The 25,386-nt window shown below is 37.6% G+C and overlaps 5 protein-coding genes and 1 pseudogene across 15 annotated transcripts; 1 reads left to right on the top strand and 5 right to left on the bottom strand.

The window, feature by feature from the left end:
- Positions 1-709: 709 nt before the first annotated feature.
- AT5G18640 (alpha/beta-Hydrolases superfamily protein) lies at positions 710-3,800 on the bottom strand. Of its 5 annotated transcripts, none has more exons than NM_121869.4 (11): positions 3,413-3,800; positions 3,221-3,293; positions 2,998-3,077; positions 2,741-2,806; positions 2,589-2,636; positions 2,423-2,490; positions 2,269-2,341; positions 2,025-2,189; positions 1,737-1,931; positions 1,523-1,614; positions 710-1,295 (listed from the first exon to the last, which is right to left on the bottom strand). In NM_121869.4, the coding sequence occupies exons 2-11, from the start codon at positions 3,288-3,290 to the stop codon at positions 1,079-1,081; spliced, it is 1,074 nt and encodes a 357-aa protein (NP_197365.2). In that variant the 5' UTR covers positions 3,291-3,293; positions 3,413-3,800; the 3' UTR covers positions 710-1,078. The 5 variants fall into 5 exon arrangements, with proteins under 5 accessions (NP_197365.2, NP_001330336.1, NP_001330333.1 ...); NM_001343558.1 differs by having other exon boundaries at positions 718-1,295; positions 3,506-3,791; NM_001343559.1 differs by having other exon boundaries at positions 723-1,295; positions 3,221-3,442; positions 3,539-3,780.
- A 400-nt stretch (positions 3,801-4,200) lies between these two features.
- AT5G18636 (Ta11-like non-LTR retrotransposon) lies at positions 4,201-5,462 on the bottom strand. Its single transcript, NM_203077.2, has one exon. The coding sequence runs from the start codon at positions 5,303-5,305 to the stop codon at positions 4,202-4,204; it is 1,104 nt and encodes a 367-aa protein (NP_974806.1). The 5' UTR covers positions 5,306-5,462; the 3' UTR covers position 4,201.
- A 466-nt stretch (positions 5,463-5,928) lies between these two features.
- Positions 5,929-10,760, bottom strand: AT5G18633 (annotated as a pseudogene; the record flags this gene model as incomplete). The annotated part of the gene is made up of 1 exon: positions 5,929-10,760.
- Positions 10,761-10,835: 75 nt separating this feature from the next.
- On the bottom strand, positions 10,836-14,037 carry AT5G18630 (alpha/beta-Hydrolases superfamily protein). 3 transcript variants are annotated; one of them, NM_180517.3, is made up of 11 exons: positions 13,725-14,037; positions 13,536-13,611; positions 13,078-13,157; positions 12,780-12,845; positions 12,643-12,690; positions 12,478-12,545; positions 12,323-12,395; positions 12,078-12,242; positions 11,797-11,991; positions 11,545-11,636; positions 10,836-11,341 (listed from the first exon to the last, which is right to left on the bottom strand). In NM_180517.3, the coding sequence occupies exons 2-11, from the start codon at positions 13,606-13,608 to the stop codon at positions 11,125-11,127; spliced, it is 1,077 nt and encodes a 358-aa protein (NP_850848.2). In that variant the 5' UTR covers positions 13,609-13,611; positions 13,725-14,037; the 3' UTR covers positions 10,836-11,124. The 3 variants fall into 3 exon arrangements, with proteins under 3 accessions (NP_850848.2, NP_568366.1, NP_974805.2); NM_121868.3 differs by having other exon boundaries at positions 13,539-13,611; positions 13,725-14,036; NM_203076.2 differs by lacking the exon at positions 10,836-11,341 and having other exon boundaries at positions 11,467-11,636; positions 13,539-13,611; positions 13,725-13,940.
- A 367-nt stretch (positions 14,038-14,404) lies between these two features.
- On the top strand, positions 14,405-20,884 carry CHR17 (chromatin remodeling factor17). 2 transcript variants are annotated; one of them, NM_121867.4, is made up of 25 exons: positions 14,405-14,727; positions 15,012-15,143; positions 15,221-15,327; positions 15,420-15,532; positions 15,754-15,851; positions 15,944-16,123; positions 16,207-16,428; positions 16,639-16,773; positions 16,843-17,125; positions 17,208-17,281; positions 17,393-17,613; positions 17,690-17,777; positions 17,854-17,947; positions 18,031-18,219; positions 18,310-18,344; positions 18,460-18,536; positions 18,633-18,722; positions 18,821-18,890; positions 18,985-19,039; positions 19,112-19,170; positions 19,256-19,421; positions 19,533-19,711; positions 19,805-20,020; positions 20,142-20,237; positions 20,366-20,884. In NM_121867.4, exons 1-25 carry the CDS (start codon positions 14,515-14,517, stop codon positions 20,381-20,383), a joined length of 3,210 nt encoding a protein of 1,069 aa, NP_568365.2. In that variant the 5' UTR covers positions 14,405-14,514; the 3' UTR covers positions 20,384-20,884. The 2 variants fall into 2 exon arrangements, with proteins under 2 accessions (NP_568365.2, NP_850847.1); NM_180516.2 differs by having other exon boundaries at positions 14,407-14,727; positions 20,142-20,246; positions 20,366-20,778.
- Positions 20,820-24,246, bottom strand: AT5G18610 (Protein kinase superfamily protein). Of its 3 annotated transcripts, none has more exons than NM_001203402.1 (6): positions 24,096-24,130; positions 23,717-23,959; positions 22,935-23,134; positions 22,673-22,862; positions 22,004-22,395; positions 20,820-21,840 (listed from the first exon to the last, which is right to left on the bottom strand). In NM_001203402.1, the coding sequence occupies exons 2-6, from the start codon at positions 23,835-23,837 to the stop codon at positions 21,202-21,204; spliced, it is 1,542 nt and encodes a 513-aa protein (NP_001190331.1). In that variant the 5' UTR covers positions 23,838-23,959; positions 24,096-24,130; the 3' UTR covers positions 20,820-21,201. The 3 variants fall into 3 exon arrangements, with proteins under 3 accessions (NP_001190331.1, NP_197362.1, NP_001318594.1); NM_121866.2 differs by having other exon boundaries at positions 23,717-23,883; NM_001343556.1 differs by having other exon boundaries at positions 23,717-24,246.
- Positions 24,247-25,386: the final 1,140 nt, after the last annotated feature.

Below are 25,386 nucleotides of genomic sequence, written 5' to 3'. Positions count from 1 at the left end.
AACAATTTTAGGCCAATTTTTGAACAACATTTTCATTCATATCATATCTTCGCAACCACCTTCACAATCATCTCATCTGACTTTCAGCAAACTAGACATAAACAACACACAAAAGACACATTACCCAAAAACCCCAACTTTATGGTCTAAACTATAAACATAAGACATGAGAAAAGAGCAAATTACTTGTCACTCTTAATCATCAGGCAGTAGCATTCTACATGCATCGTTTGTACACATTTTTCATCACTATTGTCTATGTTTGATAGTTAATTGAAAATTTGCACACAAAAAAAAATAGTTAATTGAAATCTTAAAAAATGCTAAAGTTTATATCATGCAAATATATTGAGATCTTTATTATGATAACAGAGTAAAGATAAAACTCACATGCATTTTAAAAGAATAATAATAATAATAACGTAGGGATGTTGAGAATGTTAGTCAAAGGCTACAAAAATATTCGTTTCGTGTACATCTTATTCTTGTAGGCCACTTGACATTCGGATCCCCCATCCCTTTTAATACTTTCAAGATTTTCTTGGAAAATGTTTTTACTACTATAAGCTTTTACTCTTAATTACAACCAATAAAGTTAATGAATAATGAACTTTGTAACTAAAAAATGTTTTAGTGTGAAAATGTTATAATGTGGCAAGAACAAAAAGCTCATATTTTATGAGCTTGTAACTTATGGTGGTGTACTGGACGAAAGAATTATTATGGAATACCATCTTAAGTGGTAAAAACTAAAGAGATAGAGACAGAATATTCTATAATACAGATATTCACCATCCACAGCAATTGGATATTCATTCACATATTTACAAGGTTGAATCCAATACATATGTGATCATGGATTTAAATTAAGGGAATAACAAATGAACAGTGTATTGTTTTTGCTACATGGTATTATGGTATCAACCTACGACTTATTTACAATGTCTTGATTGTCATTTGTTTCACTTTCTTTGACGACCACAAAGAATGAAAGAACCCTTCTTCTTCCTGCACATTTGAATCTCCCAACCTCCCTTTCAAGCAAGCATTCTTGTTCGAGTCTCGAATCAACCAACTCCTATAGACTTGAGATTCCGGTTTTGGATATACTTTTTGTTTTGATTACCTCCGTGGAAGGAACTGTCCGCGAAAGGAATATGTTACCCTTTGAATCTTTCCTACTGTAACTCTCCATCTCATGGCCCATCACTATGTTACATTGCCTCCAAGTCTCACCCATCAACTCCACTCCAAAGTACGTTAAATGGTCAGATATGCTATTTCCCATTACCGATCTGAAACAACAAGAGCTAACCATTATACTGGATACTTCCAAAAAATGTCCAATGTCCTAGTGACGGTACGCGACATAAGACGAGTTGTGACAATCCCAGACCAATAGTCAGATGGCTCGGGTGTAACGAGGTAGTAAATAACGATCCTATATTTCTATTAGCAATACCGGGTTTTTTCTTGCTAGAGTAGGGAGGGTCAAGTAGAAACCCAAAAGAGAGTTAGTTACCTGCTGCATGTAGGATCTTCACCGGTGTTGTCACAAACTTTTTCCACACCACGGATAACAATATTCAAAATACTTAGTTCTGTCAACCACACCTGCAATCCAAAAGATACATTACCAAATGTTGGATCAAAAAATCTTAAAACAGTTACTGTGATGAAAATCAAGTGTATCAGAGGACAGGGAGTACTAAAATGAAGATAGACAAAGAAGTTACCTCTGTGGGGAAGTGGTGATATGTTTTTTGAGGGAAAAGATGATAGTAAGGAGGCAGATGAGGAACTATGTCACGGTCATGTATGATCCGGAAGGTATTAGGCACAAGCAAATTGAAATAAGATGCAAAAGCAGCATTCCCAACACGAGGTTGCCCAAATGTCATAACTTGTACGTTTTCTTCTCCTTCATTAACCTGCAATTTACATCCCATTGACACCACTAACAACTTTAAAGGACAAAACATAAGAAATGTAAAAAGAAACTAGTTCAATTCAAGGATGTTTACAACTAGGTCTAGCGCACAAAAGGAAGCCATGGCTCCTCCCATTGAATGACCAGTCACCATGATGTTGAGGTTGGCCCCATAGGATTCCTTTGCTCGTTTTACTGCATCCAAAACTGCAGGCCGTACAGTTGTATTGTGATAAGCACTATAAAAGCCATGGTGCACCTGCCAATGTAGATAACTATTAAAATTCTACCGTACTACTTGAGCAACTCAATGACAAATACTTGTCGTTAAAGCATACCATTGCATCTGGCATATCAGGGTAATTTAGATCGAGCTGTTTCCAGAACAAGTCTGAGACCCAATTTTGTATGCTGCACAAGTTTTTGGATGAACAAGCATAAGCCAAGTTTAGGCAAATGTGTAGCTTTTAGATTACATGAGGAGAGTAATACCTGTGTTCTTGAGTTCCCCGAAATGCAATAATGATAGCATTCAAATCCTTAGCCACCCCAACATATGCCTGGTGTTAAAAGTTACACGTACTGATATTAATAAAATTGTTTAACAAAAAAATATCATGTCCAGATGTAGCTTAAGATATCAGGATTCAGGGCAGACCTGTAAGCAGTGCTCAACGTCAACTATTATCTCTATTACCTCAAAACCCTGCAACATCCTTAAAGACATCAGAATATCCAATTAAAGCTATTAGCTTTATACATACTGATACTGTGGCTTCAAATAGTGATCTGCTTCAACAAATGTTATACCTTTGTCAAACCATTGCATCTTTCGCATGTCCAAGTGAAGAGTTCTGACAAATCAGACATATAGACCTGCATACATATATAAACTCGATTCATCCATCTGGTGCACTTATCACTTTATCAGCATAAGCTCTGTTCTCTAGTAATGCTAGTAACAAATAAATGAAAATATGAGGACGAGTGTTACACATCTTGAATTTCCTTCCTATCTAGCAGAGATAATATGAAATGCATACTGTAGAAATCTGCTATTAACTTACCGCAGAAGTATACTCCACAAGTGTGATGGCAAGCGTATGATTGTACACAGGTCGACCATCATCGCTCTTAAACTTGAGAACTGCAATTAAAAGAAAAAAGTCACCATAAATTCACTAAGTTCAGTCTTAATTCATTTGTCATCTTCCCATTCACTATAATTCTACAGAAATTTCAAATCTTGATTAGGCTCAAAGAGACTCAGAGGATAAGTTTCATTATCACCTCTACCACATGAAGATGAAACAAGACAAACAAAAATTGCCAACAAGAAGAACCATCTCTTTTGTCCCATATCCTGCAAAATGACAATAACACACAACCACATCATCTTCTGTTCATCAACCTAAAGAAGAGTAAAATTGAGCTAAAACAAAGCAGAATCCGGAAGCAGTTTAGTCAAAAATATAGTCTTACCTTTATAAAGCGAGACTCACGAAACCCAAACTAACAAGTATCAGAGCAAAAGCCACAAGAGATTTTAGCAAGTCCAGGAAAAAAAAAAAAGACCTTTGACAAAACTGAGGATCAAAGCAAGCAAACCAATTCCTTGAAGAAAACAATTGTGATTGCGAATTAGAAACGTCGATGAAATACGAATGATCTCTATTCAAGTTTCATCATTTTCATACGCAAAGGCTGATGAAGGATGCTGGATGCGTGTTGGCTCTGATAGGAAGGGGTATTATTGGAACTGAGAGTGAGAGAGATGAGATTTTAATGACTACGACACGAAACCACACCAGGAACGACCGAGTCGCAGACAGATGCGGTTTCTGATTGACTTAGCGGACGGAGATTCGATATCCTTATAAAGACTCTTTATTGTTTAGAGGGTCCCAATTTGTTTGTCTAAATTACGTTAAAACCCTTACAATAATCAAAACTCGACAAATATCTGTATTTTATTTTAATTTGATTTTTAATGATTGTCTCATGTGTTTAGTTGTTATTTTTTTTTTTCACTGACAATTTGCCTTTCATTTCAGTGGACTTTCCACTTACAAAGCTTTAGCAAACTGAAATTGAAAAAACATTACTAAAAGTAAAGTAGAACCAAACTAAAACATTACATCAAAAGGAATTTAGAGAGAGTATGTCATAACCAAAAACCATACTCAACTAAGCAGACTTCTTCAAACTTGAAGCTGTGTTGCTACTAGGCCTGCAAACTTTCCCAAAAAATGACAGAAACTGATCGATTGGTTAGCGTTTTTTTGGAGGTTTCAGAATCCCTCCAGAGCGTTGAACATGATCAAAGTGAGATGGAGGCAACATTCTTTCTGTAGGTCTTCTTGGTTCTCTGTTTTCATTTTGTCTTGAGGATTGACCAGCTTCAAAGCACCTTCGATGGTCTGTGAAATGAGTAGTTCTTCTTGGCAGAATATTGTTTGAACCAGATGATAAGTCTTGTCTGGAGGTGCTTGAGTCTCCTGTAAACCTGTAATTCACATTTGTAGCTGTTGCAAGATGTGGATAAGCAGCTACAAATTCAGAGTGATTCATTGGAGGAGGATCAACTCTTGGAGGTGGAGTCATGGGTACTGGAAATGAACTTTCAGTCATTTGAGACTGGGAATTCATTGATGATCTTTGAACACTATCACAGAATAGGGCTCTTTCTCTTGCGATGCTGAGTGAACGTTGACGATAAGGACAGTAAGCTCGATTGTGAGTGAACCTGAAACAGCTACTGCAGAGTCTTCGGAGACGTTCGTATTGGAACCTGATGGTTGCAGTTTCACCAGAATCGAAGATGATTCTTTGAAAAAACCTCAGTCTGTCTGTTATTCCAAAACGAACTCTAACTCTAATAAAAGCAATCTGAGGAGAGGTAGCCTCATGAAAGTCCAGTGAAATGATCTCTCCTAGATCTTGAGCTATCTCCAAAACCGTCTCTTCAGAAACATAAGGTAAGGGAATACCTCTAATCTGCACCCAGAGATCAATGGTAGTGACAAGGTTGTGAGCTGGAGCCACCTGCCATCGAGTTGCTGCCACAAACCAATTGTTGAAAAGCCACGGTTCCCTTCTTTGCACCATCATCAGATCAATTTCATTTGCAAAAACGAACTGGACATACGTTGCATCAAGAACTCTTCCATGCACCTGAGTCGTTAGTCCCCATGATCTTGGAAGTGCTACCACGACAGAGTTAAGATTTTGAACTCTTGGGTTCAGAGGTCTCGCTATCAGACTTAAGTTATTTGAAGCTTCAACCATCACATAAGCCTCATGGGGAATGAAAAGGGCTGGATCCTCTTGTCCTAATTCTAGATTTTGTATCTCATCCCACAACTCATCTGCCATAGTGATAAGAGAGAAGAAAACTAGGAACTAAAGGGATGGGAAATAGACTAACTAAGGAGAGCAGGAAAGATATATAAAGACTTAGAGAAATAACAGAACCGACTAAAATAATATTAAACTAACAAAATATTAAAAAGAACTCTCGCCTAATTTGGATACTAAGAGATGATAGGACTTAACATAACCGACTTATATATATAAGACAAGAAAAAGGAAATTCCCGATCCCTATCACCCCCATAATTGAACCACTAACCTCCTTATTAGCTATTCTAACCAACGGCCACGTTTATTTAGCCATGATCCTGAGTCAAACATGTGTCACTAATTATGAACTCTGAATAGCTAAGTCATTAGCTTTTTTGCTGAGTCATTTCTGAGACAGCCAGACTTCCTTTCCAATAGGGAACTTAGAAGCTAATGGATCATGCTAAATATTTCAAATATCTTACCCTTCCTTACTCTGAAGTAAACGTGTGGAGATGTAGAATAAGACACTTTTCAACTCAAACTAATCAACAAATCAACACTCTGATGTTGACTATCTGACAAGAAGTCCTTCGTATGAACTAGACTTACTCTTTAGACCCTCAGCACAAAATTCTCCTATAAAGGAGACAAACATCGACTCCTCTGATGAATTAATTCAGAGTCAAAAAGATAATGTAGCCATTGGGGAGGTCCTTTAGCAACATAACTCTGCCATCTCAATCCTGTTATCACGCTTTTTGCTATCTCATTAGCTCCCGTGTTACACTGTCTTAATTCCATTGCCATATACCAATGCGGTTTATCCAAAGTGAGATCTAGCAATGCATCCAAATGTCCTCTCAAAGCTGGCCACTCTCCTGGTTTATTCATTGCTTTGATAATATCATGAGAAGAAGCTCCAAAAGTAACTCTATCAACATGTAGTTTATCCATACTCTCTAAAGCCCATTCCCAGCTTTTCAGTTTAGCTTCAAAGTTAGAATGTACCTGAGAATAAGATCGCCTACTGTGTATAAGCACCTCTCCTGTATCATTTCTAACTACCCATGAAACACCAGCTAATTGAGTTTTACTTGACCACGCCACACCAATGTTGCATTTCAATTCATTCCAAGGCGGAGGAATCCATTTCATTTCTTTCTTTGTGTCTTCAGACTGAGTCTTTGGATCTTGAGCAGATAACCAATGATTCCAATCCTCAAATGCTTTCTGTACTATGCTATTAGAGATAGACACATCACTTTCAAAAAGACTTTTATTTCTATTTTTCCATAGAGTCCATATGATCCAAGGACTAGCATATCGCATGAGTCTTAATATACTTTGATTCTTACAGTTATGAAGCACATGGTTCATATTAGTAAAAATCGAATTTCCAAATCCAGAAGGTGGTGACTGCATCAAAGATAGAGCCCATACCTGACGGGCCAAAGAGCATTGAAACAAGACATGGTTTATTGTCTCATTCTCCTCAGGACAAATAGAACATCCATCATTGATTAGAATTCCTCGTGTCCTTAATCTCTCTTCCACCGCGACAGCACCTTTAACTGCTTTCCATAAGAAAATTTTGATTTTTGGTGCTATGTATAGACTCCAAATACCTTGGAAAATAGGATTGACAGAAGGTTGTTCATGTGCTTTGTGAAACATCTCCTTATGATTCTGGCTACTGCTCAAATCATATCTTGATTTAACTGTGTATAAACCATGATTTGTACCTGACCAGCAATAAGCATCCTCTTTTGAAAGCATTGGTCGTTGATTAAGAATTAATTGAGCATCTTTCCATGGAAATAAGTCTCTGAGCATGTTCAAGTTCCAGTTCTTTGAAACTGGATCAATTAGTTGACTGACCTTTAAAGTAATATCCACCATCACCTGAACACTCTCAGGTCTTCTCGTTTTACCCTCAAAAAGCCAATTGTCTATCCAAACCAATGTTTTTTCTCAATTTCCTATGACCTTTTTCAGACCTTTTCTCAATAATTCTCGACCATAAAGGATACTCTGCCAAGCATATGAAGGACGTGTGCCTTTTGTTGCAGATAGGAACTCTGAATTCAGATAATATCTGCTTTTCAAGATCTGAGAAAGAAGGCTGTCTTTATCACTAAGCAGTCTCCACGCTTGTTTAGCTAACAGAGCTTGATTAAAACACTGAAGATCTTTAAATCCAAAGCCTCCCAGAACTTTTGGTAGCATTAAAGTTTCAGCTCCAATCCAGTGTATTTTTTTTTTTTCCAGGCAACATATTCCACCAGAAATCTATCATGACAGAAGTCAACTTTGAACATAGACTCTTTGGAAGTTTAAAACAAGACATGGCATAAACTGGAAATGCCATAGCAATTGATTTCAACAACACTTCCTTTCCACCTTGAGATAAGGTTTTAGCATACCAACCATTGAGTCTAGATAAAAGTTTTTCTTTAAGAAAGCCAAACAAAACCTGTTTTGAGCCACTGAAACATTCTGGTAGTCCTAGATATTTGCCAGTTCCTCCTTCCACATGAATTCCAGATCTATGCATAATCCAATCTTTTGTTTCTGCTTCAATCTTGTTTCCAAAGGTGACCGAAGATTTTTCCACATTGATCATTTGTCCTGAAATATGCCCATATTGTGATAAACAATGCATAATCTGAGAACATTCCTCTTGACTTGCTTTACAGATGATCAAAGTATCATCCGCAAATAATAGATGATTCACTGAAGGACCTGCATCATTAAATCGAATTCCAGTAATTTTTCCACATCGTTCAGCTTGGTTTAAGATATGAGTAAGAGCTTCAGTACAGATGACAAACAAAAAAGGTGATAACGGATCTCCCTGTCTTATACCTCTTTGTGGTAAGAAATGACTGTAAGGTTGACCATTAATCAGTACTGAATAAGAAACAGAAGAGACACATCCCATTATCCAACCTATCCATTGGTTGCAGAACCCCAAGGCCCTTAAAATACCTTTTAAAAAAGGCCATTCTACTCTATCATAAGCCTTAGACATGTCTGTTTTGAACACCATAAAATCTCTGGAAATCTTATCATTGGTTCTTAAATTATGAATTATCTCATGAGCCAGGAGAATATTATCAGAGGCTAACCTCTCAGCTACAAAAGCAGATTGAGTTGGTGAAACTATGGCTGGCAGATGTTTCTTCAGTCTAGCTGATAAGATTTTGGAGACTATCTTGTAAAGAACCGAGCATAAGCTGATAGGTCTTATGTCACTCATTCTTTCTGGATTTGAGATTTTTGGAATTAAACATAAATGAGTGTGATTCCAATCTTCAGGGAGGATGCCTGTTTCAAAGAAACCCATAATGTCTGCAATAATTTGATTCTTAACTAAATTCCAATGAGTCTGGAAAAAAGTCGCCGTGAAGCCATCAGGACCTGGTGAACTTTCAGCATTAATGGAAAAGACAGCATTATAGATCTCTTGTTCTGTAATTTTCTGAGTGAGATCATGATTCATATCTTGTGTAACTTTCGTCTGAAAACCTTCCAAGACTGAATCCATATTTGCAGGATAAGAAGAGGTGAACAGATCCACAACTGTTCTGCTATTTTTCCTTTTTCCTTATTGAGAGTGTGCTCAATACCATTTTCATCCACCAGAAAACTCAAGCAGTTTTTAATTCTATTAGCTTTTACAGAGGCCTGAAAAAACTTAGAATTCTTATCCCCACCAGCCATCCATTTATCCCTACTTTTCAATCTCCAGAAAGATTCCTCCTCTCTAAAGGCAATACCCAACTGATTTTGAATAACAGAAATCTTGTTCCAACACGGAAATTGGTAACTCTTTTCTTCATCCAATTCAAACCTTAACCTCTTAATTCGATTCTCAGCATTATAATCCTTCCCTTTTTTCCAATGACTAATAGATTTCCTACAGTCAACCAGTCGATGCATAGAAGAAGAATTATGAGAAGAAATATTACCTATCCATGCTTTGTGAATAACGTCTTGGTATTGAGGGTCTTCAGCAAATCTTTTATCAAATCTAAAAGTTCCTCGGAAAAGCTCCTGATCATTGACAAATTTCACCAAAACCGGTCTGTGATCTGATCCAAGCTTCTCCAAAAACCATTGATGTGAATTAGGAAACAAAGAAAACCACTGTGAATTTCCAAAACAGCGATCTAATTTACATTGAATCCATTCTCTTCATTTCTTTTCCCTCCCCAAGTGAAACTATTCCCAGTACTGCTCAGTTCATGCATATCACAGGTTGATAACATATTCTTGAAGTCCTGAAAGGAGGATTCTACTCTAGATGGGCCACCTATCTTCTCCTTATTAGACAAGATATCATTAAAATCCCCTATCAGACTCCAAGCTGCCATTCGATTCACACCAATGTTACTGATTTTATCCAGAAGCAAGTGTCTGAGATTCTGCCTTGGATTACCATAAACACAAGAGATAAACCATCTCTTACATCCTTGAGATATTTCCAAATCCAGCAAATTTTTGTCTTCATAAAGAAACTCTATATGAAGATGTTGGTTCCAAAATATTGCTAATCCACCACTCTTTCCTTCCGGTTCAATAGTATGAAAGTAACCATAACCCAACCACCTAAAAACTTTCAAAATAAACAGGTCAGAATTCATGGTCTCCATGAGGAACAAGATGTCAGGGAAATATTCCTTTTTCATTTCCCTCAAGTGCCGAATTGTCCAAGGGTTCCTCAGTCCTTGGCAATTCCAACTAAGGATGTCTTATTGATACTGCGGTGGTTCTTGAGGAACCACCGTAATGAGAGACTTTACTGTACTATCAGATCTTTCCGAGTCTGTAATTTTCTTATTCCTTTTGATAGCAGAAGCAAACTCAATATTAAGACTAACCTCTTTCTCTTTTATACCAGCGAAAGAATCTTGCCTCTTGTGAACTAAAAGAGCTTTTCTTTTTCTTGGATTCTTCTGCTTAATACTTAATCCAGATGAACCAGACTCATTAAACCCAAAGAGGAATCCTTTAGATGTAGGATAGTCCAGATTACCAGAAGGATGACTAGATCTTTTTGAATCACCAGTCTCATGGTTTGGAATATCATTTACCTCCGGCAATATTGAATATTCTTGGTGAGTGGAGATAGACGATAACTTTGTAGGAACAATCATCTCTCCTGGTTTCAGTAAGCATTTCTTTCCAAATAGAAAACCTGAGTCTACACTCCTATGATCTTCCTCTGAATCTCTAGTGTTTCCTACAGTAGCAAAGGGGCAAACACTTTTCTCATGAGTGAGACGTTGACAAAGGAAACATCTTTTCCGAATCCTTTCAAAATCAAAAGATACTGATATCATTTCACCCGGTAGGAGCAGAACTTCCTTAAAGTTACGCAAAGGATTTCGAACATCAAGGAGCACCTGAACCCTAATATAGTCTTGTGCTTGAGATTTTTTCTAGTTCCACAGTCATCACTTTCCCAACACAACCTGCGATTTCAAATATGTTTAGTTATTAAAAAGACATTTCAAATATGTTGCAAAAATAATTTGGTAATAAAGCTGTTGACTATTAAGTAAAATGATGTTTGTACTTTGATTAATAATTGACAGAAGAAATTGATGGATACAAATTTAAAGAATTCGGAATCTGCTACTGTACAATGTGATTATTCATTCACATTTAAATTGAAAAAGATTTTACATGCTACCAACGTAGGATTTATTTACAGAATCATTTTTTCACCTTCTCTTGCCATCACAAAGAATCAAAGAACCCTTGTTCTTCCTCCACACATTGAATCCCCCAAACCTCCTCTTCCAGCGAGCTTTCTCTTGTTCAAGACTTGAGATCAACATATACCTACAGACTAGAGATTCCGGTTTTCGATAGAGAACTTGTTTTGACTACGTCCTTAGGAGGAACTGTCCGCGAGAGGAATAAGTTACCCCTTGAATCTTTCCTGCTGTAACGCTCCATATCTTGATTCATCACTATGCTGCACTGTCTCCAACTCTCACACTTCAACTCTACCCCAAAGTACCTTAAATGGTCAGAAATGCTATTTCCCCTTACCGATCTGAAACAACAATTGCCTAGAGAGTTATACTGGATTCATGTAAAACCTATATGCATGTTGTAACGATTTAAGACCAATAGCCATCGCTCTGGTGAAATCTGGTAGTAAATTACGATCACAATTTTCGACTTGGAAGTTTGTTCTTGCTAATGTAGTGGAGAGAAATTATATCAGTAAGTTGTTTCAGAGGGATTGATAGTTACCTGCTGCAAGTAGGATCTTCACCAGTGTTGTCACAAACTTTCTCCAAACCAAAAAGAACAAAATTCGAAAAACTGAAATCTTTCACCCACACCTGCATCCCGGAACACACCATTACTGCTTTCTTCGTTTTTTCAGAAAGTTAATAAACCAAGCGGAGAAATTTGTCTGATCACTACTGAGTATTCCAGATTTTTGCAAAATTAAAACTGCTATTCTGATAAACATCCAGTGCACTGAGAAAGTGATGTTACCTCTGTTGGGAAGTGGTGGTATGTTTTTTGAGGGAAATGGTAATAGTAAGGAGGCAGATGAGGAACCATATCACGGTCATGCGTGATCCGGAAGGTATTGGGCACAAGCAAACTGTAATAAGATGCAAAAGCGGCATTCCCAACACGAGGTTGCCCAAATGTCATAACCTGTACGTTTTCTTCACCTTCATTTACCTGCGATTTGTATCCAATATAAGCCATTAACAACTCAAAGGACAAAACAATAAGATAAAAAAAAAATTCAATGCAAGGATGATTACAACTAGGTCTAGACCACAAAAGGAAGCCATGGCTCCTCCCATTGAATGACCGGTCACTATGATGTTGATGTTCGCCCCGTAGACTTTTTTCACTCGTGTTATTGCATCCAAAACCGCAGGCCGTAAAGTTGTATTGTGATAAGCACTGTAAAAGCCATGGTGCACCTGCCAATGTGGATAACTATTACAAATTCCACCGTACTACAAGACCAACTCAATGACAAATACTTGTTGTTAAAGTGTACCATTGCATCTGGCATGTCAGGGTAATTCAGATCGAGCTGTTTCCAGAACAAGTCTGAGACCCAATTTTGTATGCTGCACAAGTTTTGGATTGATTAAGCATTAACCAAGTTTATGCGAAGGAGTAGCTTTTAGATTACAATGACTAGAATAAAACCTGTGTTCTTGAGTTCCCCGAAATGCAATAATGATAGCATTCAAATCCTTAGCCACCCCAACATACGCCTGTTGTTACAAGTTACATGTACTGATATTAATAATTGTTCAATGAAGAAACATCATGAGTTCATGACCAGCTGTAGCTTATGATATCAGAGCAGACCTGTAAGCAGTGTTCAACGTCAAATATGACCTCTATTACTTCGAAATCCTGCACCATCCTAACAAACGTTAGAGCTCAACTCAATAATTGCGGCTTCAAAGTTCAAACAGTGATCTGCTTCAACATGTGTTTTTTACCTTTGTCAAACCATTGCATCTTTCGCACGTCCAAGTGAAGAGTTTTGTCAAATCAGACTCATAGACCTGCATACATCTTACAAACTTGATTCACTCATCTTATGTACGTTATCAGCATCATCTCTTTTCTCTAGTAGTGCAAATAATGATAAATGAAAATATGAAGAGGACAAGTGTAATTTCTTCTCACTTGCAGAACACTAGATATAAATGACATTCGTTCTACAGGGTATTACGTTTTGAAGCTAAATCATTATCAAAGGTCTTTTACTACTTCACTAATCTGCCATTAACTTACCGCAGAGGCATACTCCACAAGCGTGACGGCAAGCGTATGGTTGTAAACAGGTCGATCATCATCGCTCTTCAACTTGAGAACTGCAGTTAGAAGAAAGAAGCTAACATAAATCCACTTGCTTCAGTCTTAACTCCTTCGTAGCCTCACAACTCATACCAAGAACATGAAATTGTCGAAAACATAAAGCTTTGAAATCAATATTTTGACCTTCATGGTTCCTTATGTATATGATGATGCTACAAGGATTATGAATTGATTTGTTCCAAACATGATAGAACATGTAATTAGGCCTTAATGAAAAATCACTGTAGCCAGATTAAATTTCCAATTTCCCAAGCACTTCACATTACACAGAAAGTTTAAAATCTTAATTAAGCTCAGAGAGACTCAGGAGAATAAAAAAACTGGAAGTCCCAATAAAGGAAACAGACATAGAATCATTATAGAAGTTGCATTACCACCTCTACCATATGAAGATGAAACAAGAAAAGTAAAAACTGCCAGCAAGAACAACAATCTCTTTTGTCCCATGTTCTGCAAGAAGACAATAAACACAACCACATCATCCTCTGTTCATCAACCAATGTTAAGGGCAAAATTGAGCTAAAACAAAGCAGAATTCGGAAGCAAATTAGCCAAAAATATACCTTATAAAACGAGACTCACGAAACCCAAACTAATGAGGATTAGGACAAAACCCGAAAGAGATTTCAGCAACCAAAAGTCCCAGATAAATTAAACTGAGGATCCAAAGCCTAAATTGGACTTCTTTTACAACAATTCGGAAATTTCCGACGATGATCGGAGATTATTCCCGGCAAGAAAATTATACGGCGAGCTTATATATTATTATATAGAAGTCGTGATCTTGCGAAACAGAAGCTAATAGAAGAAAAGAAACGGCGATTAAAATACGAATATTCGGTTTTTTTTTTCTTAACTTCCACTTTCATCCTCTATACGCAAAGGTGCATGAGACAAGCGTGTAGGCTCTTTCAAAGGGTATTATTGGAATTTTAGGTGTGTAGCGTGTCGCAACTTCAAGTGCTGAGGTGTCAGATACGTGATTCGGGCGGATAAATGGATAAGGCCGTTCCGTTATAAGAACGAGAAGTTGACCTTTTTGACTTTCGCTTTCTTCTAAGTTTAACTTCGAGCCCATGGGCCTTTAAAGCCCGAATTCCAAGGCGGGAATTTCCGAAACTCTTACTTCTCAAGTGGCGGGAGAATCTTTATAAGTCAAGCCAACGTGGCACATCTCAGCCGTAGATTTGATTTCTCGAAATCAACGGGGTAAAATAGAAGCTACGGTCGTTTCAAACGTCGGGTTTGTTGCTTTTAATTTCACTTTTGTTTATTTACTAACCAAAGCAAAAAAAACTCAGGAACCCTCGATTCGATCTCTCAGACGAAATCAGGATTCGTAGAGGCGCGTCGATGGCTAGAGCTTCGAAGCGGGAAGTTTCTTCAGACGAGGCTTACTCGTCGGAGGAAGAGGAGCAAGTTAACGATCAGGCCAATGTGGAAGAAGATGATGACGAGCTCGAGGCCGTCGCTCGCTCTGCGGGCTCTGACGAGGAAGATGTTGCGCCCGACGAAGCACCTGTCTCTGACGACGAGGTTGTCCCCGTAGAAGATGACGCTGAAGAGGTATGTCTTCGTTTCTGTTTTCCACTCTTCGATTTACATTCGCATGTCGGCTGTGAATTCGGGGATTGCTGTATTTGGAAATCTGAATGTATTCTAAGTAAGATTAGGGTTTCCTTTGAGCGTATATTCGATATTTGGGTGTCTTTTGGTTTCGACTCTCTTTGTTTGAAGGTTTATGCTTAGAAGTGCTTACAATGATGGGTGGTCGCTCATTATGATGGTACATTCATGTGACTCGTGAGGATATTTGGTCACTCTTTTCATAATTTGATGGTTATATGTAGGACGAAGAAGACGAGGAGAAAGCTGAGATCAGCAAACGTGAGAAGGCTAGACTCAAAGAAATGCAGAAGATGAAGAAGCAGAAAATTCAGCAAATCTTAGACTCCCAAAATGCTTCCATAGATGCTGATATGGTAAGTTAGTAAATAACTGAGCTGCTTGTCTTTAGTATCCAGAGGTATTGAAATAACTCAATCATTCCATTTATTAGAACAATAAAGGAAAGGGGAGGATAAAGTATCTTCTGCAGCAAACTGAGTTATTTGCACATTTTGCTAAAAGTGACCCGTCTCCGTCCCAGAAGAAGGGAAAAGGAAGGTGTGTTGAGTGCAACTTATCTCAAAATAAATTGTGGTTATTCATATTAAGTTTCCAGAAATATAATTTATTGGGTTTCACTTTATCGTCAGGGGTCGCCATTCTTCCAAACTAACCGAGGAAGAGGAAGATGAAGAGTGTTTAAAAGAAGAAGAGGGTGGTATAGTTGGATCTGGAGGCACACGGTTGCTCACTCAGCCCGCTTGTAAGTACCTTTGTTTTGCTCCTAATATCTTGATATAGCGTATGTTTGCTCAAGTCCTATTGCGAGTCGAAGTTATTATAGGATTTGACACCTTATGCCCACTTCTTTGATTGGTAGAGTTGTTTGATATATTCTTCAGTTGCGAGCTCACAATTTCTAGGTAGGACTGCATAAATTCTGTAGAATTTAGAGATCTGATCTTCATACTCTTCATATTGCAGGTATTCAGGGGAAGTTAAGAGATTACCAATTAGCTGGTTTAAACTGGCTCATTCGGCTGTATGAGAACGGCATAAATGGGATTCTTGCAGATGAAATGGTAAACCACTAATTATCTTAGCATATAATAAGATTTTTCAGCTCTCTAATGTTATCTGATGCTAATCTTTATTGTTTTTGTTCATGGTCTAGGGTCTGGGGAAGACGCTTCAAACCATTTCTTTGTTGGCTTACCTGCATGAGTACAGGGGAATTAATGGCCCTCATATGGTAGTTGCTCCAAAATCAACCCTTGGTAACTGGATGAATGAAATTCGCCGATTTTGTCCTGTCCTGCGTGCTGTGAAATTTCTCGGTAATCCCGAGGAAAGAGTAAGTCATAATAGCTCTTACATTTGAATGGTTGCATTTATATGCACCTGGCAGGATTCTGAGATATATTTTAAATAATGCAGAGACATATTCGTGAAGAACTGCTAGTTGCAGGGAAATTCGACATTTGTGTAACAAGCTTTGAGATGGCTATCAAAGAGAAGACAACATTGCGCCGTTTTAGCTGGCGATATATAATCATTGATGAAGCACATCGAATTAAAAATGAGAATTCACTCCTTTCGAAAACCATGAGACTTTTCAGCACCAACTATCGGCTTCTTATCACGGGAACCCCCCTTCAGGTACTTGTCAAATCTTTTGATCTATAATTGTTTAGATCCTTCAATTTTTCTGTCAGATTGCTTCTGCCTATGTTGAAACTACTTTCTTGCTTGAGTCTGTTGAACTTAGTTTTTTTTTCTTTTCGTGTTCCTTAGACATGCTTCTTACTATCTTCTGTACTTGATTTGCTTGAGTTAATATTGTATTCATTTCATATGTTTCTACTACAGAATAATCTCCATGAATTGTGGGCCCTTCTCAATTTTCTTCTCCCTGAGGTTTTTAGTTCAGCAGAAACTTTTGACGAGTGGTTTCAAATTTCTGGTGAAAACGACCAGCAAGAAGTTGTTCAACAACTTCACAAGGTATGTACTCATATTTTATCAAGGTTATTCTCTAAGTTCTTATGCTAATCATTTACCTCATCTTTGTAGGTTCTGCGACCATTTCTTCTTCGGAGGTTAAAATCAGATGTAGAGAAAGGCTTACCTCCAAAAAAGGAGACAATACTCAAAGTTGGCATGTCTCAAATGCAAAAACAGTACTACAAGGCTTTACTGCAGAAGGATCTTGAAGTGGTTAATGGTGGTGGAGAACGCAAACGTCTGTTGAACATAGCAATGCAATTGCGGAAATGCTGCAATCACCCTTATCTCTTCCAGGGTGCGGAGCCTGGTCCCCCATATACTACAGGAGATCACCTTGTAACAAACGCAGGTAAGATTTACATTACAAGTAGATCATTCAGAAATGTGGCAATTGGCTTAGTTATTTTCTCTTTACATGTTCTTGTTTCTAGGTAAGATGGTTCTCTTAGATAAATTGCTACCTAAGTTGAAGGATCGAGATTCAAGGGTTCTGATATTTTCTCAGGTATTCATTAACGCAAACAAATAATTGTTCCTATCTTTGATTCCTTTTTTCTGAGTGATATCTTTCTTGGTTCTTTGTGCTTATTCCAACGATTTTGCTCATCTGTATCAGATGACAAGGCTTTTGGATATTCTCGAGGATTACCTAATGTATCGTGGTTACCAGTACTGCCGTATTGATGGAAATACTGGTGGTGACGAACGAGATGCTTCCATAGAAGCCTATAACAAGCCAGGAAGTGAGAAATTCGTTTTCTTGTTATCCACTAGAGCTGGAGGACTTGGTATCAATCTTGCTACTGCAGATGTTGTGATCCTCTATGATAGTGACTGGTAAGGCTCTTTTTGTGTCCATTGTAATTTATGAGTGTTTTCTTTTATGCCTAATGAGGTGGGTGGATTATGGCAGGAACCCTCAAGTTGACTTGCAAGCTCAGGATCGTGCACATAGGATTGGTCAAAAAAAAGAAGTTCAAGTGTTCCGGTTCTGCACCGAGGTTACTCTTGTACCCATGTGTATGAAGTAAGAATGACCTGGAGAACTTGAACTAATTCTGCATTGGTCTTATGCAGAATGCTATTGAGGCTAAAGTCATTGAGAGAGCTTACAAGAAGTTGGCACTTGATGCTCTGGTTATTCAGCAAGGGAGATTGGCAGAACAGAAAAGTAAGTGCTTGTGTACTGAGGCTGTTAGATGTATTGGATTTTCTCTTACATATATATACTGATTTCTTTTCTTTGCTTTCCAGCTGTTAATAAGGATGAGTTGCTTCAAATGGTGAGATATGGTGCTGAAATGGTGTTTAGTTCTAAAGATAGCACAATTACGGATGAGGATATTGACAGAATCATTGCCAAAGGAGAAGAGGCAACGGCTGAACTTGATGCCAAGATGAAGAAATTTACTGAAGATGCAATACAGTTTAAAATGGATGACAGTAAGTGTGCTATTTATCCCTTTTTCCAATGGTAACTCCCTTGCATGGGTAATGGGATGTCCAAACAAGATAGTTTTTGGTTTGTTGCAGGTGCTGACTTTTATGATTTTGACGATGACAACAAGGTATTCTTGGATAATTAATTGAATGATTGAAGGAAAGGTTTAACGCATACTGTGGTTATGCTCTGCAGTTTTTCGAATATCGTTTCCTGATTTCTTTTTTAATTTTGTTTGGTAGGATGAGAGCAAGGTGGATTTTAAAAAGATTGTGAGTGAAAATTGGAATGATCCACCAAAAAGAGAGAGAAAGCGCAAGTAAATATTACTTCTACTTTTTCATTACGTGGTCTATCCTGTCTTCCTAAACAATATCTAACTTCAACAATTTACTTTTCTCTACCCACCCTTTAGCTACTCTGAAGTTGAATACTTCAAGCAAACGTTGCGACAAGGTGCTCCAGCTAAACCTAAAGAGCCTAGAATTCCACGCATGCCCCAATTGTGAGTACCTCAATTGTCTCCACTCTGCATTTAGCCTTTTCCCTGTCTTATTTATAGTACTTTTATCGTAAAAATCTAATTTCTTGTCCATCCTGCAGGCATGATTTTCAGTTCTTTAACATTCAGAGGCTGACTGAGCTGTATGAAAAAGAAGTGCGATACCTTATGGTGGGAATAACAAGTTTATCAACATGTTATGTAATTTATGCAGCTTTTGTGTCTGATTAGTTCTGAATAGCAATTTGTTTCACTCTGGTTTCAGCAAGCACATCAGAAAACTCAAATGAAAGACACAATTGAGGTTGATGAACCTGAAGGTCTTTCTCAGTCTTTGCCCTCTTTTCTTACATTATTTTACTGAATCTATTACTTAAGAAATAATTTTGCAGAAGTTGGAGATCCCTTAACTGCTGAAGAAGTGGAAGAAAAGGAGCTATTGCTGGAAGAGGCAAGCCAAACCATTCGACCTTACTGTGGGTTGACATTTGTTTTTGATGGTTTTTTTATAATTTAATGGAGTTGATATTTTTTAGGGTTTCTCAACATGGAGCAGAAGAGACTTCAATGCCTTCATTAGGGCTTGTGAGAAGTATGGCCGGAACGACATAAAGAGTATTGCCTCTGAGATGGAAGGGAAAACTGAGGAAGAGGTTGAACGATATGCTCAAGTTTTCCAAGTGCGATATAAAGAGCTGAATGGTTAGTAACTTTAGATTGTTAAGTAAAGTTAATGAGTGTTTGCAGTGCGACAAAGTTGGATATTTATCCTAAGTAAGCTCTGCCTCTTGTTTTCCTTTGTAAAAATTGTAGATTACGACAGAATCATCAAGAATATTGAGAGAGGGGAAGCAAGAATCTCTAGGAAAGATGAAATCATGAAAGCTATTGGGAAGAAACTGGATCGCTACAGAAACCCGTGGCTGGAACTGAAGATTCAATATGGTCAGAACAAAGGGAAGCTGTACAATGAAGAGTGCGACCGTTTCATGGTATGACATCTATTTATCAAACTCTTTGTTGAGATTTCATTGTTATTGTTTTATTCTAATATGATATTGACCCGATGAACTTGTGATTATCAGATATGCATGGTCCATAAACTTGGGTATGGAAACTGGGATGAGCTAAAGGCAGCGTTTCGGACATCCCCCTTGTTTAGGTTTGACTGGTTTGTAAAATCCCGCACAACTCAGGAACTTGCAAGGAGATGTGACACACTAATCAGGTTGATTGAGAAAGAGAATCAAGAATTTGATGAGAGAGAGAGGCAAGCCCGAAAAGAGAAGAAGCTTTCAAAGGTGAGGACTTGAAGGAACATTTTTTTTTTTTTGTGCGAAGAACATTTTAAGTTTACATTTTCATTTACTGATGAGATGCTGTGGAATTGTTTCTCATGATCTGTTCTACAACTTGTTTCAGAGTGCAACGCCATCAAAACGACCTTCGGGTAGGCAAGCAAATGAGAGCCCTTCATCTCTTCTGAAGAAACGAAAGCAGCTGTCAATGGATGATTATGTGAGCTCGGTACTCAAAATCATTTCCAAAACATAAAAAGAGTTTTTCATTTTACTGGTTAATTCATGCAAAGCAGACAGACCATCTATTTCTGATCCTAACTAAAAAAAAACTTTATGTCTCTGCAGGGAAAGCGTAGGAAATAAGAAGGCTTGTGTTGAATCCATCACTAAGTAATCAGAAAGATTTATGATCACTTCTAGGTTTGATTCCGAATCGGAGAATTAGTTAGAAGAAGCTCCTTAGAGACAAGGATCTAATATTTTGTACCCGCAAGCATCACTGCATTGTCTCCGACTTCTCTTATTTCTTCAACGTGTATTTTACTCTATTTTGTTTGTAGAAATATTCACCACATTCCTAGTAGTGCGTTTTTAGTAAATCTCAAATCAACTTTTGTGGTCGGATTTGAACAAAACATAACTCTCTCGTCTCTTCTCATGTTGTCACAACTTCCCAATTGAGTGTGACAAATGTAGATTTGTAGATGATAAGAGAAGTCTTTCAAAGATAGATTTTTTTTCTTCTTTTCCTTCTGTCTGTAGACTCGAAACCTGAATCCATACACAATGAGACATTAAATAGTACAGAAAAATTATAAAAATCGACTCGAATCCTCCCTCCCATATTACATATACAACCCATTGAACAAGAAGAAAAAAAAAAAAAAAAAAAAAAAAAAAAAAAAAAAAACCCCAAAAACATCACCTGAAAATAAACTTTTTCTTCCCCTCCTAATCGTCCCCAACTACTCATCATTCTTCTTGAACTCTCTTCCTCATATGTTCTTCAGCTTCAACCACAATATTGAAGAGTCCTCTTTCTCGACTCAGACATCAAATTCGACAACTGACCGACCCGACTCGACAAAATGTTCGCATGAACCCAAAGCCTCTCTCCCTTTGCCTTTTGGCACAGTGACAAAAGTTCTCTATTTTTCAAACAAGCTTTCATCTTTCCCATTTCAGTCATTTGTACTATCAAAGCTGCCCGGTCCATTGGTAGCTCTCTTCCTCTCCCTCCAATTCTCTCCCCACACCTTTGCTTCCGCCACCGCCCTCTCTCTATCTAAATCTCGGTTCCTCGGAGTGCCTCTCGATGATCTCCCAACACTCGCCGGGCTCCCTCTCTGTGATTCTTGCCCTTCCAAATCGCTTAATCCCCATTTTCTACCTGACCCGCCTCCTGTCTCGCTCCCACCTTCTGATCCTGCATTGACTTCCCTCACCATATCCCTTCTTCTGTAATCAGGAGAGTTCTTGTGAGTGGCTGGTGACCCTAACCGACTCCGAGTCTCTGCAGGACTATCCAAGCTACTCCCATCTCCCAAGCTCCTCCGATCATCCCTTGTTCTGATAAATGGTGGCCCACTCCCACTTCTACTGTTTTGACCGCTTGGTGCGTTTGGGTCAAACGTTTGCGAAGCTAAGTATGTTAGAGCTGTCACCACGTCGCCAATCAGTGGTCTTGTCGCTGCTTGTTCCTGTAAACACATTGCTGCAACTGCAAGTGCTTGATATAGACCACGCATTGGATACCGCCCTTGCAGCGATGGATCCGCCATCTTCGGAAACTTTCTACGATCTTTGAACAACGGCCTAGCCTGTATAGCCAAGCAAAGACCAACAAGTGACAGAGAACCCCCAAAACAGTTCAAGTCAGTAAAGACGTTTTCAGATCCCAAACATTGACTATATCACATGAGAGCGCAAAAAAAATTGTGATTTTTCCCTTTTGGTGATATAAGAAAAAGTTGAGTAACATACCCATGCGACAAGGTTGTGCTCTCCGGGTGCTCGAGCATTATCAATAGCTTTTCGACCCGTGATGAGCTCGAGAAACACAACCCCAAAGCTATAAACATCGGATTTCAATGTGAGTTGCCCTGTCATGGCATATTCCGGTGCACAATAACCATATGTGCCCATCACACGAGTTGACACATGTGTTTTATCGCCCACGGGACCTAACTTAGCTAACCCAAAATCAGATAACTTTGGGTGATAGCCATCACCGAGAAGAATGTTGGATGATTTCAGGTCTCTGTAGATCACAGGCGGATTCGCTTTATCATGCAGATACTCCAGTCCCTTTGCTGCTCCTGCCGCTATTGTCATTCTAGTACTCCAGTCTAGAGGCTCTTTATCAGGTGGAAGATCTGAAAATCAAAGTTTTAATCGTTACATGCACTTGATAGAACTATTACAAGCTAATATTTCCATTTATTCACCATAAATAGCTTTGGAAGAACAGATTAAGAAAAGTAAAAAAGACTTTCCCAATATATCAAATACAACAAAGCATCCTTCTACAATACAGTAGACGGTGCCACAGATTCGGTCCATGGTAGTTTCAAATAAAAATGCAAAGGTTTCTTATCTTATGGAAAATAATGCAATTCCATGTTAAGAGTGGGGAAATATCACTAAGCATACCGTGTAGATGATCCTCCAATGATCCTAGTGGCATATACTCATACACAAGAAGACGCTGGTCCCCATCAGCACAATAACCAATCAAATTCACAAGATTGGGATGATGCAGAAGGCTCAGCATAAGAACCTCTACAAGAAACTCTCTGTTTCCTTGTAGACCGTTTCGATCAAGCTGTTTAACAGCTACTATCTGCAAAATATTAAATCCAATTAGAAGACGAATCTTGATTATGAAACATTAAATTCAATTTACGAACTTCACCTGTCCTGTGGTCTCTAGACGACCTTTGTAAACACGTCCGAAACCTCCTTCTCCAAGAAGACATTCCGGTCGAAAGTTTTTAGTGGCGGCAGCTAACTCTCGGAAAGTAAAGGTTTGTGCAGCAATATGCGCAGTAGGCCCTTCTTTTGGAGCAGTTAGCTCCTTCTTCTGTTCAGGACCTCGTCGAGACTTTGATTTATCTACCGAAATAAAATAAAATGTTAGTACTTACAAGAAAGGGAACACATAACATTACCCATGCTATATTCAAATTCGAAAAAAAATCATAATCAACTCAAACCCTAATACTTTTCAGGTTCAAAGATAAAGAGCTTCCACATTTAACTTCAATCAACAGGAAACAAAATTCATATCTACTATTGCTAAACTAGTGATGTCTATTACAGAACATCCTTATCAATGACTCTTCAATAATGAAATTTTAAAGCTAACATTTTTATGATTCATTGTTTGTTGGATAGAGAACTATGCATTCCATGTACATAGGGAACTAAACAGAATCTGGACACAAACAACAATTTGGAGCTAAATTGTATACTAACTATAATCAAACCTCCCAAAACACATCAGATCTCAGAAATTATAGTCCACAAACTCCATAGCTCACAGCTCTCACAGACGAATTAGATCAGAAACATCAACATTTCTTCCCAAATCATTACCAAAGACACGAACTTTACGAGAACCCAGTAACTAAAAAAAATCGATCTAAGACACGAAAACTCAACAGATCCCAAAAAAGTTTGAATGAAAAATTTCACCTAAGCTGATATGGTGAGACTGAGTAACTGAGCCGTCTTTAGCTGAAAGTTCCTTCTTCACCGAATCTTTAGAAGCAGCGTCTTTAGCCGAAGATCCAAAACAAGGCAAACACCCACTCATCTCCGAAGCTAAGTCCCTCGGAGAAATTCAAATACAAAAAAAAAAACTACCGACAAAACCAATCAACCGGAGAATCCCAACATAAGCTCTCAACAACACATCTCGAGTTGTTTTTTTTGTTACTGTAACACGAAACAAGAAACTTGAGAACTAAAGACGAAAAAGGCTCAGACTTTTTATTTCAATGCATCTCTGTGTCTCACTTGAGATCTTTGGAGAGAGATCGAGACCAGCGGCTGATCAACAAATCGAGGAAACTCTTTTTTTTTTTTTTTTTTTGTTGGGTTGATGTGGGTGCTACGCGAGAAGAGAAGGGAAGGTAAAGAAAAGATATGAAATTTTTATTTAATCGGTTTTGACATTTAATAATAAAATCATCAAAGGAAAATCTCTGTCTTTTTTTTTTTTTGGAAAAGTTAAAAGACAAGATTAAGTGAATCATTATCCGTTTACATGTGAGATTAATGTTAGATCTCTTGCCTATTTTCACAAGTTTAGCTGAACCAGATGTGGTGTCAATTGTGTTACAAAATTAGTAAAATATATAAACACAATGCTACATAAAATATTCCATACAAAATAATATTTCACACCTGACATGTAATCACTATCACCATAAAATAGTGAATATTGTTCAAATGTATTAGACATTTTTTAATTCTCTTAAAATGAATGTATGACAATTTTATGATGTATAGTGAATCTTAATATGTAAATCTATGGGGGGGAAAAAGTAGAAAACATTATTGGTTTTAAGTAAAAAAAGAGGATTAACATTATGTAGTATATGTCATGTACAAGGCTCTAATCTTCTGGTTTTAAAATCTATTGTTTCGTTACTACATGTTTTGGTTTTAAAATAAATTCAATTCAAAAAATAAAATGTTGCTATGATGACACATCAAGTTTCAATTCAACATGTCTTTGTTGATTAAACTATAAAAAGCATTTGGTTGTGATTGTTTCATTTTGTTCTGTTCGTTTATATTAATGTTGATACTGATATATTTTAACATTGATTAAAGTTGTTACAGTACATTATACACTCTTTGTTTCTCTTTTGTGGGTTGATTTGAAAAAAAAGTTTCTGATATTAAAATGTTTCCGAGGTACATTAAATTAATTAATAAATTTAAGTACAAGACATGGCATATAATTAATTAATAAATTTAACTAATGTTAATCGATTTCATTACTGACATTAATGTATAGAACTCTTGATAATTCCATATCTTAAACATTATGGAATGATAAAACTCGAAAGAAAAGATAATCTTCTTAAAAATTAACTCGAAAATAAATATTAAAAACAAAATAATTAACTAATTACACTTAGAGGCTAAATTAATGGCGTCGGGAGAGAAAGAAGAATCATCGCGGTCGGAAAGTAGGACCCACATATTAGGATATGCCTTCACGCTTTGTGAGCAACATTCTCAAGCCCACGCTTTCTTTTTCTTTTTTCATCCTTCAAAAATATACGTTATTATTTCCAGATTTTTTTTGTTAAGATAATTATTTTCAGAGACAATAATATTTACATGAATCC

This window comes from Arabidopsis thaliana, chromosome 5, assembly GCF_000001735.4.
Source record: "Arabidopsis thaliana chromosome 5, partial sequence".
NCBI lineage: Eukaryota > Viridiplantae > Streptophyta > Magnoliopsida > Brassicales > Brassicaceae > Arabidopsis > Arabidopsis thaliana.
Note: the sequence above shows the minus strand (reverse complement) of the source record. Positions and strands in the feature narration are given on the sequence as shown.